The sequence below is a fragment of the Myotis nattereri genome (genome assembly GCF_964212035.1).
Source record: "Myotis nattereri genome assembly, chromosome: 2".
NCBI classification, from domain to species: domain Eukaryota; kingdom Metazoa; phylum Chordata; class Mammalia; order Chiroptera; family Vespertilionidae; genus Myotis; species Myotis nattereri.
In genome coordinates this window covers 164,655,538-164,674,030 of record NC_138076.1, presented here as the reverse complement: position 1 = coordinate 164,674,030, position 18,493 = coordinate 164,655,538, and the positions used below count along the sequence as shown (strand labels likewise).

General features: G+C 46.7%; 1 protein-coding gene across 1 annotated transcript in view; it reads left to right on the top strand.

Moving 5' to 3' along the window:
• Positions 1-8,651: 8,651 nt before the first annotated feature.
• ACVR1B (activin A receptor type 1B) overlaps positions 8,652-18,493 on the top strand; it is a 36,437-nt gene continuing 26,595 nt past the window's right edge. Inside the window, exon 1 of the mRNA XM_081082266.1 lies at positions 8,652-8,775. Within this exon, the coding sequence (XP_080938392.1) occupies positions 8,685-8,775 (91 nt within the window). The 5' untranslated portion in view covers positions 8,652-8,684. The remainder of the gene's footprint in view (positions 8,776-18,493) is intronic.

Genomic DNA, 18,493 nt, shown 5'->3' with positions numbered 1-18,493 from the left:
TCTTGGGTCCTGGAAATCCCCTTTCCTCTCTTTCTCTTGTCTAGTTTAGAAATCTGTACTTTTAAGTTGGATTATTTAGTCTATTTATATTTATTATAATCATGGATATATTTGAATTTATTTTCACCATCTTATTTTGTGCTTTCTATTTATTCTGCCTTAATATTATCCCTTTTCCTTTCCTTTCTTGCCTCCTTTTGGATTATTTTTATCTCATTCTATTTCCTTCCTTCGCTCACCCTGGGAGTTTTTCTTCTATTAGTCAATATCTGACAATTGACAAAGTATACACGAATTCATACACAACTTATACATTTCAAGTAAGCTCTAACTTTTAAAAGATATTTTCTCTGGGCATACAATTCTAAATTGACTGTTATTTATTTGTCTATTTGTTTGGATTTAACTATGCAGATTATATTTCTTGGAATTTTGCCTGTGAGGATTCCTTGTAGTCCGAGTTGAAGATGGGCTCCTCTGAAAAGGGTTTGCTCTTCTTCCTTCCAGGTCCAACCAAGGAGCACCACCAGCCCAGGATCACTTGAATCTAAATAGTGTGTAGTTTTTCAAACCACCCAAGTAGGGTGAATGTGGAATAAAATTAAATCATGAAGGCCACCTGTGGGTTATGAATCCTCAATGAAGATTTTTTCCCCCCCATTCTCACTCAGAGCCATGATCGAGGTCAGGCAACTTCCCTTCCAGTCTTCTGGAAGAGTTCCTAGTTCATTGGTCACATGAGGGTACTATCACCCTTTGTGGGTCACAGCTTTGTGCGGACGGTCACTTATTAGACTGCCCACCTTGGCAGACCTAGGTTTTGTGTCCTGTCCCCTGTATCCAGCTCACCTTAGAAAACCAAGGTTCAGCCCTGGCTGGTTTGGCTTACTGGATAGAGTATAGGCCTGGGTTCGATTCTGGTCAAGGGCACATGCCTGGGGTGCGAGCTCAATTCCCAGTGTGGGGCATGCAGGAGGCAGCTGATCCATGATTTTCTCTCATCATTGATGTTTCTAGCTTTCTCTCCCTCTCTGTTCCTCTCTGAAATCAATAAAATTATATTTAAAAAAAGAAAATAAAAAAATAATGAAAATCAAAGTTCAAGTTCACCTGGTATCCAAATGTTCTCAAGGGGAAAGCCAGCTTTGGTGTTCTGCTCTTCTATCTTTGTTCCTTAGTTTTGACTTGGGTGTTCTCACTTTCTAGCTGGTTTATCAAGCATTTTGAGTTGTTTCTTCAGCAGGGAGAACGTGGCCTATCGTTCTGAAGAAAACCCAAATCTCCCCTTCCCATCACAGCCAAGTTCTTTTAAAGAATAGATGACCGAGAGAAATCGAAGATGGCGGCATAGGTAAAAACCGGAGATTGCTGCCTCCCACAACCACTTCAAAAACACAACTAAAACACGGAACAGACATCACCCAGAACCATAGGAAGGCTGGCTGAGCGGAAATTCTACAACTAGAAGGAAAGAGAAAAGCATACCGAGACTCAGAGGAGGTGCAGTGTGGAAGTAAAATACAAAGGTGCAGAGGTGCATGCGGAGCGGGCTGGCAGCTGAGGGTGCGGTTGTCATTTTCAATCGGGAGGGAGTCTCAGGCTCTGAGCTCCAGTTCTGGGTGAGTCTCTAGGGACCCAGACTCAAACGGGAGAAGCGGGACTGTCTGGCATCGGTTGGAACTCGAGGGCAGCTTTCTCTCCAAGGGGCTTGCAGCGATTACCAGGACATTGAGAAGCAAAGCCTCTGAGGGCAAGACTGAGAGCAGCCATAACTGCTAGCCCTGCCCTGTTGATCCCGTGGGACCTGCCCCACCCAAGCCCTGCAGGGAGGCTTTTGCTGGATAGCCTCAGGCAAAGGCTAGATTAGCACCTCCCTAGAGATCCAGGAGCCAGGAAGCCCAGAGGTCAGAGTGGGACCATCCAGTTTGCAGCTCCGTGAAAACATAAAGGACACACTCAGGGGGCAGACTCAGTGAACACCAAAGCCCCATTGAAGCAAGTCTTGCCCCAGAGGGGTGTCTCCAGCACAGAAGTTCTCCCACTGCAGACACAGCTGATTCTCACAGCCAATTGGCCTGGAGGCCAATTCCTCCCAGTGATATCTACAACAATCAAGGCTTAACTACAACAAGACTGTGCACAAAGCCCACAAGGGGGTGCACCAAGAGTATCCTCCTCAGGTAATTCGGGAGGCTGAGCCACTGGGCCCTAGAGGACACTTAGCACAGAAAACCACTTTATCAACACAGGGAAGCATAAAAAATGCGGAGACAAAGAAAAAGGACACAAATGACAGAAATGGAGGAAAGCAAACTACTGGTTATAGAGTTCAAAACCACACTTTTAAGGTCTTTCAATAATTTTCTAGAAACTGCCGATAAACTTAATGAGATCTACAAGAAATCTAATGAGACCCTCGACGTTGTGATAAAGAACCAACTAGAAATTAAGCATACACTGACTGAAATAAAGAATATTATACAAACTCCCAACAGCAGACTAGAGGATTGCAAGAATCAAGTCAAAGATTTGAAATACGAAGAAGCAAAAAACACCCAACCAGAAAAGCAAAATGAAAAAAGAATCCAAAAGTACGAAGATAGCGTAAGGAGCCTCTGGGACAACTTCAAGTGTACCAACATCCGGATTATGGGGGTGCCAGAAGAAGAGAGAGAGCAAGATATTGAAAACCTATTTGAAGAAATAATGACAGAAAACTTCCCTTACCTGGTGAAAGAAATAGACTTCCAAGTCCAGGAAGTGCAGAGAACCCCAAACAAAAGGAATCCAAAGAGGACCACACCAAGACACATCATAATTAAAATGCCAAGAGCAAAAGACAAAGAGAGAATCTTAAAAGCAGCAAGAGAAAGAAAGTCAGTTACCTACAAGGGAGTACCCATACGAATGTCAGCTGATTTCTCAACAGAAACTTTGCAGGCCAGAAGGGAGTGGCAAGAAATATTCAAAGTGATGAATGCCAAGAACCTACAACCAAGATTACTTTATCCAGCAAAGCTATCATTCAGAATTGAAGGCCAGATAAAAAGCTTCACAGATAAGAAAAAGCTAAAGGAGTTCATCACCACCAAACCAGTATTATATGAAATGCTGAAAGGTATCCTTTAAGAAGAGGAAGAAGAAGAAAAAGGTAAAGATACTAATTATGAACAACAAATATGCATCTATCAACAAGTGAATCTGAAAATCAAGTGAATAATCTAATAAACAGAATGAACTGGTGATTATAAAAGAATCAGGGGCATAGAAAGGGAGTGGACTGACTATTCTTGGGGGGGGGGGGAAAGGGGTGTGTGGGATGAGGGAAGAGACTGGACAAAAATCGTGCACCTATGGATGAGGACAGTGGGTGGGGAGTGAGGGCAGAGGGTGGGGTGGGAACTGGGTGTAGGGGACTTATGGGGGGAAAAAAAGAGGAACAAACGTAATAATCTGAACAATAAAGATTTAATAAAAAAAATTTTTAAAAAAAGAATAGATGACTTTCCGTCTTGTTAAGCCTTCACCTCCCATTCACATGTAGCCCCCTGAAGATAGGCCTCCACACAAATTTCCAGTGAACCTGCTCAGGTAAACATGACTAATGGGCTTCAAGTTATCAAATCCTAGACATGCTTTGTTCCTCATCTTACTTGAACCCTTCTCAACATTAGATACTGCTGATCTCTTGAAACCCTCTCCTGCCTTGGTTCCTTTTCTTTTCAGGTTCTCTTCTATTTCTCTGATGGTTCCTTCTCTGTCTGCTTTCCTCCTGTAGTATTGATGTGCTTCTAGAATTCTCTCACTGCCTCCCTCCCCCCACCCCGAGTTGCTGAATAGGTGTTATATGCTACTGACTTCCAAATCCATATCTCCATGGCTCCAGGTACCTTCAGGAGGCGTCAATGCCCAGTGGGGGAGCTCAACATCTTCCCCTAACCTGCTTTTGCCAATCTGCTAAACGGAACCACCAAGCAGCCGGGCAAGTCAGGTTACCCTGGAGTCATTGGGGGCCACCCTCATCTCCTCCTCACGCCTCATATCCAATCGCTCTTGCAGTTCCTACCTCTTTAAAACCTCCTGAACCTATTTCTCTTTCCCATTTCAATTGCTGCTGCCTCGGGTCAGGTCCACCTCCTATCTTGTCTGGGCTACTGGAATGGCCTCTGGTTTCCTTTCTCCAACCATCTGCACAAAGTTCAAGTTTATTTGGATCAGCAAAGCGGTCTTTCTAAAACACAGATACGGACACTTTCGCTCCTAGCTTAGAACCCTTCTAGTGTTCTGGAGAATAGTGTACTTCCAAGTGTAAATCCATGTCTGTCTGTCTCTGCAACACTACCTTCAGCTCCCCCACCATCCTGCTTCGCGCTGCACTCCCTGGGTGTGCTGCCATGCTGCTCACCATTCCCTTAAGTGCCAGGCAATTTCATTGCAGTGTCTTGCTCATTCTGCTCCCTGTGCCAGGAACCATCTCCTGCCTTCCCTTGCCCCATACAAGCCTGTCTATCTAGGAAACATTCTTTTATCTTCCAAGAGTCGGCTGTATCATGGCCTGTTCCTGAAACCCTTCCCGCCTCCTCAGCTTGTCCCTACAGAGTTTAATATCATCACGCCCTCCTAACTGCCCTCCCTCACCCTTTTCAGGTGTATGCTATAACACATTGTTCTTATTGGTTTTTAGAGAGGGGAAGGGAGAGAGAGAGAGGAGAGAGAGAGAGAGAGAGAGAGAGAGAGAGAGAGAGAGAGAGAGAAGAAACATCAAACATCGATGTGGGGGAAAAACATTGATTGGTTACCTCTTGTACATGCCCCAACTGGGGGCGAACCTGCAACCCAGGTATGTCCCCTGGCTGGGAATCGGACCCCCAACCCTTCGGTGTACGGGACGACGGGACGACATTCCAACCGAGTCACAACAGCCAGGTCAACACTTTGTTGCTTTTTAATGCATATTTTTCTAGATTGTAAGTTCCATGCGGGCAAGAACTTACCTATGTTTATACGTTGTGCCTTGGAGACTATGTGTTTAGTAAGTGTTTGTAGACTGGATGACTAAAGATCCCCCTTCTCGGGATTAATAACGCTGCTCATTTGCGCACCAAGGCAAACTGTGCCGAATTCCCCAAGAGGTGAATTGGGTGTCTTGATTCACCCCTGGGGTGTCTTGATTTGCTGTAAGCAAGAAGCCAGCTGTGGCACCAGGTGGTCTCGTCAGTGGAGCCCGGGGGGGGGGGGGGGCACTTTTTCCTGGAAAGGGGAATCCTGGCAGCTCTGGGAATTTCTGCCAAAGGGACAGAGCAGGGCTGACGAGGAGTTCATAGCCTGTGATATGGGTCCCACCCTAAAGTCAAAGAGGCTGACAGAAATGGACACTTCGCTGAGGCCTCAGCGGTGGTAAGAGAGCCAGGCTGCAGCAGGGCGCACAGTCTGTCCCCATGCAGCTTGGGACCTAAAAGGCAGGGCAGATGCGTCACCTAGGACATCTCTGGCTTGAGCGGGTGCCTCAAACTCTCAGGAATAGGGTGTGAAGGATATTCCTAACCTCCCTCCCCGACCCCATCAAGTCGAATTCCCCACCTTCAGCTGGCTCTTGAAGATCAGTCCCTGAAAAAAAGCATGAGCTGCTTCAGTGTTGAAGAAGGACAGGACCAGCAGGCTGTGGCTTCGACACTTAATTATCATGTGAGCCTGGGCAAGTCACTTACCTTGCTGAGGTCTCAGTTGTCTCGCCCATAAACTGAACACACCCTGACATGCCTCAACCACTTCACAGGATTACAGTAAAGGCCAAATCGTCATTGTAAGAATAGCCATTCCCTTTATATCCCTTCCTAGGCATCAGAGACTCTGCTAGGCGCTATGCAATGTCTTCAGCCAGCCTCACCCCTCCTCTATGAGGTAGAACTATTATCAGCTCCATTTTACAGACAAGTGAACCGAGGGGTAGGGAGGTGGAAATGTCTTGCTAGCCAGTGGGCTGAGTGAGGTGGCGTTTGATGTGGAGACCCCGTGGTCTGGTTGCCTGGGCTGTATATTCAGGTATGCGGCTGACCTTGCGGTTTAGGAGCAGAGCGACCGCAGGGCCCCCCGGGGACTCTTGGTCTTGCGGCCACAGTGGCAGCACTTAGTGAGGTGTAGGGAAGAACAGTCCCTTCCCCTGGGCCTCAGAGACGTGTCCCTGAGGGCTCAGCATTCCCTTCCCAACCACAGCGGTTGGTCCACATACTGTATTGAATAGTGGCCCCTAAAATTCATGTCCACCCAGAACCTGTGACTATGAACTTACTGGGAAGTAGGATATCTGCATATGTAATCAAGTTAAAATTACTTCAACTCCTACTGGATTAGGGTGGACCCTAATTCAGTGACTGGTGTCTCTATGGGAAGAGAGAAATTTGGACAGAGATACACACACAGCGGGAAGACGACCATAGGAAGACAAAGGCAGAGATTGAAGTTATGCTTCCACGGCCAAGGATTGGGGAATAACACCAAGGATTGTGGGAACCACCAGCAACTAGAAGAGACCAGGCATGGTTCTCCCCTAGAGCCTTCCGGGAGAACATGGGCCTGCTGACACCCTGGTTTCAGATTTCTAGCCTCCAGAACTGGGAGAGAATACATTTCTGTTATTTTAAGCTACCCAGTTTGTGGTGTTAGAGCAGCCCCAGGAAACGAACATAGTCCCCTAGTGCTGTGCCCACCACAGCTGGGAGCCCTAGGGCGTGGGCGGTGCAGTCTGGGAGACCAGTTTAATGGACTAGAGAAGGGAGGTGCCTATTGGGGGGGTAGGGAGTAGGGGGCGTGAAGGAGAGCAGTATAAAAATAAGGTGTTTACTCATCTAGCTACACTGACCCATTTGTAGACAGTGCCTCTGCATGACTTTGCATGTGTGTGTGTGGGGGGGGGGCGGGGGGGGAATGTGTCTACAGTCTTGTTTTTTTCTGGTGAGGATGGGGCTTCTTCAAGTAGGTGACAACTTACAAAGTGAGGACTTCATTTGAGAAACTTCTCCTTTTACCTTTGAGCACCGTTTCCAACCCTAGATCCTAGACCTAGATGATAAAACTGGACTTAGAGAGATTAAAATACTTGCCCACGTTGTCAATTGGTAAGAAAAGGAGAATTCAGATCCATAATTTTGGCTTTTTTTTTTTTTTTTTTTTTTTTACAATCTCAAGCTCTTTCTCAAGCCAAAGCAAGTAAACTCTTCAGAAAGATATAGGCGATTTTATCTTTTATAAGCATTTCCCCTGAATTTGAAAGTAACACTTGTTTATTTGTAAAAGATTTAGAAAATACTGAAATGTTTAAAGAAAAAGTAAAAAATTATTCTGGCAATGACTACTGATAACATCGCCTGGTCCTTTTCTACGCCGATATACATTATAATGAAATTAGAATAATACTGTGAACAGCTTTGGGTGTGTTTTTAATCCTCACCCCAGGATATATAAGAGGTCACCCAAAATGTATACATACTTTTATAACTGATAACTCAATTTTGAAAATGAACTGTATGTTAATAAACACTGACTTTATAATCAAAGCGTGTATCATTTTGGGGGACATCCTGTATTTCCATTGATTTGAGAGAAGGGGGAGAGAGGAATGGGTTGCCTTCTTAGGGGTCCTGACCCTGACCAGGGATGGAACCGGAAACCTAGGTATGTGCTCTGATTGGAATCGAACCCTCAATACTGCCCTCCCCACAACCAACTGAGCCACCCCACAGGGCAACATCTTTGCATTTTGCTTTTTAATTTAACATGATCTCATTTATCATCATTATCATTCATTTAACATTTTCTCACTTCATGGTTTTTTATAACCATACCTTTTAATTACTAAATAATACTCCATCCTATGGATGGACCATAATTTTTTTTGTCTTCTATAATTGCCTAGTTAAGTTACTAGCCTTTTACAGCGATAAACATGCAACGGTTAAAACTTTTCATAAGCATTTATTCTGTATTATTTCCTGAAGGCAGACAGGGCCAACAGGTATGAGTATTTTAAGGCATTATATACATAATGCCGAAATTGTTTCCCCAAAAGGTTCTACCGAGGAGCCGCATGTGAGTGCCCCTCCAGCACCCTCACCGAGGGTGAGCACTAACTGTCATTAAAAAGCCTTGGAATGTGCTGCAAAGGGGCATCCCATCGTCGATCACACAGGTTGCTGGGCGCCCGGAGCATTGCAGGGCGGAGACCAGTGAGCAGGCGGCGGCGACGGTCCTGCTGGGACAGGAGGCCAGGCAGTGGGGCGCAGGGAACCAGAAAACGCAGGGGACTCGCGGGGCAGTGGACGCGGGGGAGGAGGCCGGTGCGGATAAGACAACTGCGCTGGGTGGGGTGCAGGGGCGGGCGGAAGCTGCGCGTTCCCCTGGCTTCCTCCTACCGCACTCTTACTGGCTGGTGGGGGCACCGAGGGGCACACCCCTCCCACCCCTTTAACAGGGACACTCCCCTTTAAGGCGGGCGCCCGCGCGCACCCGGCCCCGCCCTTCGGGTGCGCGCGCGCGGCGGCGGCGGCGCCGGCTCCGCCGGGAGCGCACGTGCCGGCGCCGGGCGGAGGAGCGGGAGGCGGGAGCGGGGCCGCGGGAGGAGGGAGGCGCCGGGGGCGCGCGCGCGCGCTGGGCGCTGCTGGGCTGCGGCGGCGGCGGCGGCGGTTACTATGGCGGAGTCGGCCCGAGCCTCCTCATTCTTCCCCCTCGTCGTCCTCCTGCTCGCCGGCAGCAGCGGGTCCGGGCCCCGGGGAATCCAGGGTGAGTCCGGGGGCGGGGGGCGGGATGGAGAGGGCCGGGCGAGGGCGAGGCCTCGCGCCGCGGCGCCTGGGCTCCAGCGCGCCCCTTCCCCACGCGCACAATATGGCCGGGCGGGGGGCGCGGAGGAGTCGGGGTGACCCCAGTGGCTCCTCCTCACCTCCTAGGCTCGGCCGTCCAGCCCCGACCGAGCTCACGCCGGGCCCCTGAGGACTCGAGCCCTCTGCCAGGCGGAGCTGGATTCGGGGAGCTCTCGGGGGTTGTGCTCCAAGCACCCCTATATATTTCATAAAGGGAGTGCGGGCTCCTTTCCAAAGATGTGGGGATCATGGTTTTGCCCCCCGGCTTGTCCAGGGGCGGGGGTCTTGGTTTCCTCTCCCCAGGTGCTCCTGGGGGGATGCCTTTTCTCCCGCCAAGATTGTGGGGCTGCGGCGGGAGGGTCTTTGCTTCCCGAGGTATCCAGACGCGGGGAGCCCAGGCGCACCTCCGAGGGCAGGGGAAGGGGTCTCTAACCTTTCCTTCCGACCCGGGGCATCCCTTCGCCTCCCTCTGCTCCCTCCCTCAGGTTCCGGGCAAGGGAGTCACATTTCCCCTTCGCGCAGCCCCTGGAGTTCAGTGGGGCACCCCCCCCCCCCCCCAATTCACACGCCCTGAGGGAGCTCTTTGGAGGAAGTGGGACGACCAGGCCCCTCCGCTGGGGAGGAGTTTGCCTTCGAGCCTCTCTCATCCTGGGAGACCTGGTTCCCGAATGGTTAATCTTCATCTAGGTGTGTTTGCTCTCCACCTCCCTCCCCCACCCCACCCCACCCCACCCCAGGGGGCCCATTCAGTTGCTCACTTCGTGGACGCCTTTCAGGTGAAATCCTGGAACCCGCCTCCAACCCTCAGGATGATTTAAAGATCCCACCACTGGACCCGCTCCGCGGCCCGGGGTCAGTCCTGATTTGCCTTCCCGCACGACCCCTCTTAACCCCCGTCCCCGCTCGCCCTCCCCTGCCCGCACACACCCCTCACCTTCCAACGCCCACAGCCTTTGGCTCCCCACCCCACCCCCACCCTCCCAGCTAGAGAGGTGGTACCTTTCTGTGGCACCTCCACCGGGTGTGTTATTGATGATGCTTTGTGGGGCTGAGAAGAGCAGATGAAACCCTCAGATATTTCATTTAAGAGAGTTGTCTCCGAGGTGTTCTGGCACGGGGGTAGCAGATGTAGGTTATATTTGGCAGTTATATTGAAGTGATTATTGACCCGCAGATGGATCTGGGAGAGGCTGTCAGGACTGTATATGCTCTGATGTACAAAGCCTGCTGCTTTGACTTCTCAGCAGCCCCCCGCCTTTCAGCAGTGGGAGATGAAGTGTGTGTTCTGTGGCTCTCCTCTCTCCACTCCAGATAATGATTCTCAGGTGGTTCAGGCTCCTTTAATACACCAGACAATCAGGAAAGGACCTCATCCCACTTTGGAGTGTCAGAAACAAGTTCATTGTCTCCAGCTCCCATATTTGTTCCCAGTGGTGGTGCCTGTGCAAGTGGGGTCTTTGTTCAGTGGCTAATACTTGTGTTCAGCACCTGGCGTGTGTTCCTGGGTCTCCGTGCGCTGTGCTTGGTGATATGCCGTGGTTCTGATAACACAGGGAAGGTGTGTGAACGCAGCCTGACATTTAAGATCATGGCTTTCGTGAATAATGTTTTCTGGGCCTTATTGTGGGCCATGTTTTTGGAAAGTGTAACATCATGTTATTTCTCTGCTGGGGTAGTAAATAAGGAGGCTTGGGCTTCAGGTTTGTCACCTGATATGTGTATGAATAAATCTTTAAATTCCTTCCATAGGAATTTTTATCCAGTCCCTACTGTATGCAAGATTTTTAACAGCCGTTTCCCTGTTAACTTGGTGTAGTGTCTGTGGGGCTTTTCTTGTTGTGAGCTTAGTTAAGAATGTTTAATTGATAATCCAACTGGTTCTGAATGGGGCAGAGTTCATTTTTTTTTTTTTTTGTAACCTTCCTAAAATGGGTGTTTGTGGGGGTGAGATGGGTGGTCAAAATAGGGAATTAGTTTCTTTTTTTGGTAAATTGGAAATTGGGTTGTGTGTCCAGCAAACATTCTCGAAGGCCTTTAAACTTCTTGGCCAGACACTACAGTTTTTTCCGGGACACAGCTAGTTGCCAATAGTGCATGCTGCAGAGACCACTGTTGCAAAAGGCTTAAAGTAAAACGTCAGTTCTGGGAAAATAGAGGCTGATGATAACAAGAAGTTGATTGCTTTCCTCCCCTGCACTTCCTCTGTCAGCTTCCCTAGGTGGGCTGGCGGAGCCGGAGCCCCAGCCCTGCTGCCTGCTGCCTGCTGCCTGGGCATGACATGAGGACAGCAAGGGAGAGCTGTTTCTTTTAATTAGTGAACTAGTAAAAGGCCAGTGATAAGGCGAATGACTTCCAGGTTATATATAAACAGCATCCATTTGATAGGTGTGCCAAGTTTTAAGGCCTCTCTTTGGAATTTTCACACTATATTTAAAAATGTAAAATTGCATTAGTTGGTAACAGAAGACACTCATTTCTTAAGAAGAAAGCAATAATAATGGCAGCAGTTGAGCTGATAGGAACATTTTGAGTTTCTTTGAACAGACTGAAAATCTCCTTTCAGGCCAAGTCTTGTAACTTCATTCAGTGGACGTGGTTTTGAAGTACAGTTGAAAGTGAACTCTTGGAGAGAGGAAGGGAATCTCTGATTAGTTTTGTTAAAAGCTCCTGGAGCAGATGTGATTGGAACATAATAAAATGGCTACTCTGGTTAAAGGTTAGAGCCAGAGGGAGGGAGGAAGCTGGTTTTCAGCCCCACAACGTGGCTCCCTTACAGGCTGTCCTTGAATAAGTCACTGAGCCTCACTGTGACTGCCTCGGTTCTCCCTCCGTAACGTAAGGAAGCAGTCTGTGTCGCTCTTATTGGGACATTTGTGAGACTGACTTACCGATAGCCAGTTGGCTGGGAGGTATTTTTAGACATAGTTTCTGACTTCAGTGAACAAGCGAAGTTGCGTTACTTTTTATGTTTTGGGGCAGAGTAACATACTGTCGGGATTGACAGAAGCGCCACCGCGTCACAGTGTGGTTAATTTCTTCTTATTTGTGCATTTTTGAAGGTGAGTCAGATTTCTGTCTTTTGACAGGCTCTTCCATCGTAGACCCGGCAGCATACCTGTGCTAATCAAAAGCAGTCTGGAGGGAGTGACCTGCTTTAGGCTTTATTGGTTTGGCAACGTTTTAATTCTTACGCAACTCTGGGTATGTTTATGGCACTATGTAAATGTTACATAAGAACATGGAGGCTGCGAGGTGGCCGGCATGGTGCCTGTGAACACAGGAAGGTGAGGCTTCATCCTAAAGGACCTTGGGAACCTGCAATCAGTGCAGGAAGAAGCGGCACTTCATTTCCCTCTAGAAACCTTTTTAGTTGATTGTGTCTTTCAGGTGGACTGCTGTGTTATAAATAGGTTTATTCTCCACTGGTGAGCTAATTGTAACCTTGCTACCAAAATATGAATCAGAAGGCGAGGAGAGGAGACGCGCTGCTGCTTTCAGCAGGTCCTGTGGAAGCCGCTTGTTGCATTTTGGAACATGAGTTGAATTGCGTTGCAGTCTGTTCTCATAATAACTCAGGAGTACAGGGTGTTGAGGTGGAATGGAATTCTCAGTTCATGGTGCTTTAGGTCTTTCTTTTTGAAGGTTAAATTAGAATACTGAAGTGGCTCTTTTGTTTTAATTTTGAAATCCTTATTGTTTACTGTTCAGTTTTTGCTCAGAGCAGCAGTGAACATTAATTCTGGAATCCCGCCTCCTTGTCTTGAATTCTTGTGTTATTTGTCTGTTATAGTAGGGGTTGATGTAAGGGGGTCTTCTCTCACTTTCCTCTCTGAATTTATGCAATGAAAATCCCAGAGTCCTCTTTCTCACCAACCCTGCTGCTGCTGGAAGTGCTGCAGGCATCCGGAGCCCATCAGTTCCGCCTAGACTGGGGTTGCTGAAACCTCCTAAGGAATCAGCTGCTCAGACCTGACAGTCCCCCACAGTCTTCTAACTTGCATGCTCTCACTCTGCAGGCACTGCTTCCTGGCCAGGTTCGAATACCTGCTCATGGTTTTTGCTCACCTCAGTTTCTCACACATGGTTTAACCTGAGCTTGGGCTCCAGAGGCACCATCTCGGCCTTGTGTGTTCTCCCTGCCTCTGGCTTCTCTATCAGGGATAAAAGCAGCACCAGGGGAAACTGCTACTGCAGAGTGTATCTTTCTGTCCCTCGCTCTGTAGAGTTGCCAGAATTTAGTTGTGAAGTTTCCATCCCAGGTGATCTCACCTGCTGTCTGGGTTTCAGATGGTGCTACTTCTGGCAGCTTGGGGGTTCTTTTCTCTTTCTCTCTCTCTCTCTCTCTCTCTCTCTCTCTCTCTCTCTCTCCACATAGTCTTTTTTTTCCCCTCTCTCTTTCTCTCTCTCTCTCCACTTAGTCTTAAGCCTGCATTTGTCTTGCTAATATGTTAAATTTAACATAATAAAAGTAACTACTTCACCCTTTATAGCAGTGGTTCTCAACCTTCCTAATGCTGAGATCCTTGAATATAGTTCTTCATGTTGTGGTGACCCCCCAACCATGAAATTATTTTCATTGCTACTTCATAACTGTAGTTTTGCTACTGTTATGAATTGTAATGTAAATATCTGATATGCAGGATGTATTTTCATTGTTCGCGACCCACAGGTTGAGAACTGCTGCTTTATAGTATCAGTCACCCCTAATATTTACACAATTACATATAGGAGAATTCTTTATTCATTCAGATGGGTATGTGCCTGGAATGGTTCTTTTTTTTTTTTAAATGTATTTTATTGATTTTTACAGAGAGGAAGGGAGAGGGATAGAGAGTTAGAAACATCGATGAGAGAGGAACATCGATCAGCTGCCTCCTGCACACTCCCCACTGGGTACGTGTCCGCAACCAAGGTACATGCCCTTGACCGGAATCAAACCTGGGACCCCTGAGTCCTCAGGCCGACCCTCTCTCCACTGAGCCAAACCAGCCAGGGCTGGAATGGTTCTTGGTATGAGGAAATAACAGAGAACAGGATGGACAAAGATCCATAAATCCCTGATTGTCATGGAATTTACAACTGCAGTGGCTTAGACTGAAAATAAAGACATAAACACAGTGATCAGTTGTGAGTGCTGTGAAGAAACTAAACCAGGATGCTGCGATAGAGGGTGCTGGGAGCTGCCCTTCCACATCGACCTCAACTCTGTAAAATGGGGTGATTGCACTCATCTCCTTATTTGTGGTAGTTATGTTCTATAAAGTCAACTGGAATCCTGGATTATCAAATACGGAACCATTGCTCTCAGGGGAAACAGGGTTAGGTTCCTGTGAGCCGCTGGTCACAGCATTACATCAACCAATCAGTGCATCACCTTGTCTTCTGCATATTTCTGTTTAAGACACCTTGTTTAACATACATTGTTGATTATTGAATATTGGACTCAAGGCCAATAGCACTATAACGCATGCCCAAACAAAGCATTTCTAACGTTTGCATTTTCTCTGTAAGGCACATCGTGTTCTTAGCATTTCAGCACTACTCTTGAAGGCCATTTTAAACTGAAATCACCAACAAAACCACAGAAAGGCAAAAAGCAGTGCACTAAATAGACCATGAAAAGCCACATACTTACAGTGTAAGAGCTGAAACAGGCAGAGCGCTGCCTGTCCACCTCAGCTGGCACATGTGCGTTGTGTGTTCAGACTGCCGTGCACATGTTCAGATTTTTCACCCCTCAGTGCATGTCCACAAATGACTGAGAGAGCACCGAGAGTATTGATTTGGGGTTACAAGTAAATTTTAGCAATTAGGCTGATTCACAAATACAGAATCTATAATTGATAAGGATCAACTGTATTTTGTTAAAGCTGTTCAAATAATTGTGGGTGAGAGAAAATTATATGGACATTCAAGGACTCCTACTAAATGGTTTCATTGAACCAGGATTTTTATATATATAGTTAGAAGTCCCATTTTCAGCCTGTAAATAAATTAAACACACACACACACATAGAGAGAGGGAGAGAGAGAACTGTGGTGTCTAAAGATTCTTTTAACACATTTATTGAGCACCTACCATATTCCAAACACTATTGTTTACAGTAAACAAAAAGAGACAAAAATGCCTTTCTTCATGAAGCTTACCTTCCTGGCAGGTGAGATAGTCAATACAGAAATAAAATATTTCTACAGCCCATCCTTTACCTCCCACCCCCCAAGATTCTCAGCCTTACACACACCTCTTCCAGTTATTCAGTCAAACATGAATGTAGGTACTACTGTGAAGGGATTTTGTAGATGTAATTAAGGTCCCTAAATGGTTGATCTTCATATAGGGCAGTGATCTTCATATAGGGCAGCTAAAATCCTGGTTTCTGGGCCTCATTCTCCGGAAATTCTGTTTCTTTGTTATGGGGTGGGGCCACAACATTAGTAACAAAGAAACAGAATTTCTGGAGGATGAGGCCCAGAAACCAGGATTTTAAAAAGATTCCCAGGTGATTCTAATGTGCAGCCAAGGTTGAGAACCACTGGTATAGGGAGACTGTTATGGTAGACAGAACCTAATCAAGCTAGCTAACCCTTTGAAAGCAGAGAATTTTCTCAGCTGATTGCAAAAGAGGAAGGCAGAGATACTCCAGCTGGCTTGAAAGAAAATAAACATCTGTATATGAACTGCCCACAGGGCCACGGGGGCCAGGAACTGCAGGCCGACTCTGGGAGCTGAGAGTGGTCCGTGGCTGTCAGCGTGGGGCGGGGGGGAATGGGGATCTCAGCCCTTGTGCACAAGGCAGCGGGGTTTGCCAGCAACCAGTGAACTTGAAGGATGCTTGAGACCTGGTACTCGCCATCCCATCGCTGGACCTTGCATGTATAAAGTACTTTGACCACATGTGGCTTTCGTCTACTGCCTGTTGCCTTTTCCTAGCTATTTGTGAGTGTTTGGAGGAGAGAGCAAATTTTGGGTGCTTTGGCTATAGTGTTTTTTAGGTGAATGTGTTGTACACACACAGGGTGGGGCAAAAGTAGGTTTACAGTTATGAGTATTCGGAACACAGTTTATTCTTGTATTATCGCTTATTAATTATTGTATTATTTTTAAGTAAGTGTTTGTGGTGAACCCACCTGGCCCCAAATCTTCATTTATTATCTTGGTATATGTTTGTGTATTACATTTTACAATTGTAGTAGGTAAGATTGACTCAGATTCCATCAGTGTTCGTTTCTAATACCCAGACTAAGCTGAAAGAGAGGGATACTGAGGAAAGAATCTGTCTTTGCCCTTTAGAAGTTTATACACAAATTGACTGTTTGTCTGCTTGTTGGAGCAACCACAAAATTACGAAGAGTTCATACCCTTATTGACTGGACGACAGTAGTAATAAAAGCTTCTGATGGACGGAATGTTTACTGCACACTCACGTGTTGAGTGGAGGCACTCTTGTCCCCATTTCACCTAGGAAACAGCTGGGGCATACCGAGGTTAGGCCAGGGGCCGAGCGAGGTCCGTCTGACTCCAAAGCATGTGCCCTAAATACTGTGCCATATACTATGATGCCTACTCAGTCATTTTCTAACCAGTCTCTGCCTCCAGCCTCCCACTTTTCCTCCATCCCAGGGCTGACTTTAACTTGGGAAAATACACCTTCTGCATCTGATGTTTCTACCGTTTTTATGTGGCCTCCAGGATCAATGCCAGACCCCTTAGCCTGGCATCACAGTCCGTCCCATCTGGCCTCGTCTCTCTTACTGCCCCGTCCGTGGCTGGAACCTTGATATTGTCGCATCTGGCCATTCACTGTGGACCTGACATGCCTTGTGCCTTTCTTGGCCTTAGCCTTCTGTTAGCCAAACCCAGCATCCTGCAATGTAGACTTTCTGTGTCCTCCTGTCTTTCCCCGGCCAGTGATCCCGTCCTCTCTGCTTTTACTCTTTGGTCCTTATTGGTAGTGTGGAGGTTTTTAGTTGTCTGCTCCTCCCATTCTCCCACCCTCCAGCCCCCAAAAATTTATGTTAGAAACTGGCTTCGTCCTCTCTGCTTTTACTCTTTGGTCCTTATTGGTAGTGTGGAGGTTTTTAGTTGTCTGCTCCTCCCGTTCTCCCACCCTCCAGCCCCCAAAAATTTATGTTAGAAACTGGCTTATTCTTCTTTACATGGCTTTGTCCTGTCACAGAGCCTTGCATACTTTTTTAAAAAAATATTTTATTGAATTTTTACAGAGAGGAAGGGAGAGGGATAGAGAGTTAGAAACATTGATGCGAGAGAAACATCGATCAGCTGCCTCCTGCACGCTCCCTACTGGGGATATGCCCACAACAAAGGTACATTGCCCTTCACCGGGATCAAACCTGGGACCCTTGAGTCCGCAGGTTGACGCTCTATCCACTGAGCCAAACCGGTTAGGGCAACATACTTTAAGTACGTAATAAATTTGCTTTTTTCTGTCCTCTCAGCAAAATCCTAGGTAAATAATTCCAATTCTGACCTGCTATAATTTTATCATCTCCTGTATATGCAGGTTTTATTCCAGTTACTCAAAAATATCACAGACGTTTTGTGAGTTACTTGGGATGTCATAATATCTCTTCTACCTCACCTCTTTCATCTCCATTTATTCTACCACCTATTTTATTCCAGCCAAATTAACTTGATTTCAACCTCATTAGTTTTATTCTCAGCCCTGGCTGAATTTTTTTCTTCTCTTTCATTGTCCCAGATGCCTGAAACCATTCCTATCCTTTTTCTTACTCAAAACTGATGTACACCATCTCCTTTCCACTCATCCATAGTATCATAAATAGATCAGGAAATAAATTCAGAATATCACCATAAATATCCTCCCTGCCCTAATGAGCCACAAATATGTCTACTTATGTACAACAAAGAAAGAAAACAGTGTTTTTGCATGTTCGTTGTAAACTGTTAGTAAAACCAAGTTACTGGTGGATAGTTTAAACATGGTGGCTGAGCCTGCAACATTGGACTTGCTCCATCGCAATGATGCCACTCGTTCTGGTGTTACCTTGACACTCTCCCGAGCAGCAGGTGGGCCCTTGCTGGGTGTTCAGGTATTTACTGTCAGCCATAAATTAAGTTGCATTGACAGGTCTCTTTACCATAAACATCAAACATCTCTTTTGAGCGAGAACAAAGCTTTCATTCTCTAGACCTGAGGCTTAGGGGTGAACTTGTTTAAACAGCTCTCCAAGTAGAATGTCAGAAAGGCAGTTTGTAGAATAGATAGAGTGTGAAGCTGGCTTTTCAAACACCTTTCTCTCATGCAGACTCCATTCCGAGACCTTTTCCCAGATTGGGATTAAAGAGCAAGCTTATCAAGTATCTTACTGTTAAATCTGTGGGGTTTTTTCCCTCCTCATACAAATAGCTTCCTTTATGAAGTCAGTTACGTTTTTTCATAAGTGCTTTTACCAGTACATTTTGTGTGTTTTTTTAGGTACCACCAACTACACATATGAAATTTGACTTTATTATGGCTCTTGAAGGTGTAACTTGGGTCTTTTTTTTACCAATAACATCTGATCACTTTACTGCAAGATTTTTCTAATTTGGTTAGTTAGAGCTTTGGCTGCTTGGTGCAGTGTCAGTGCCCCATTATTGCTCCCCACTACACTTCCCC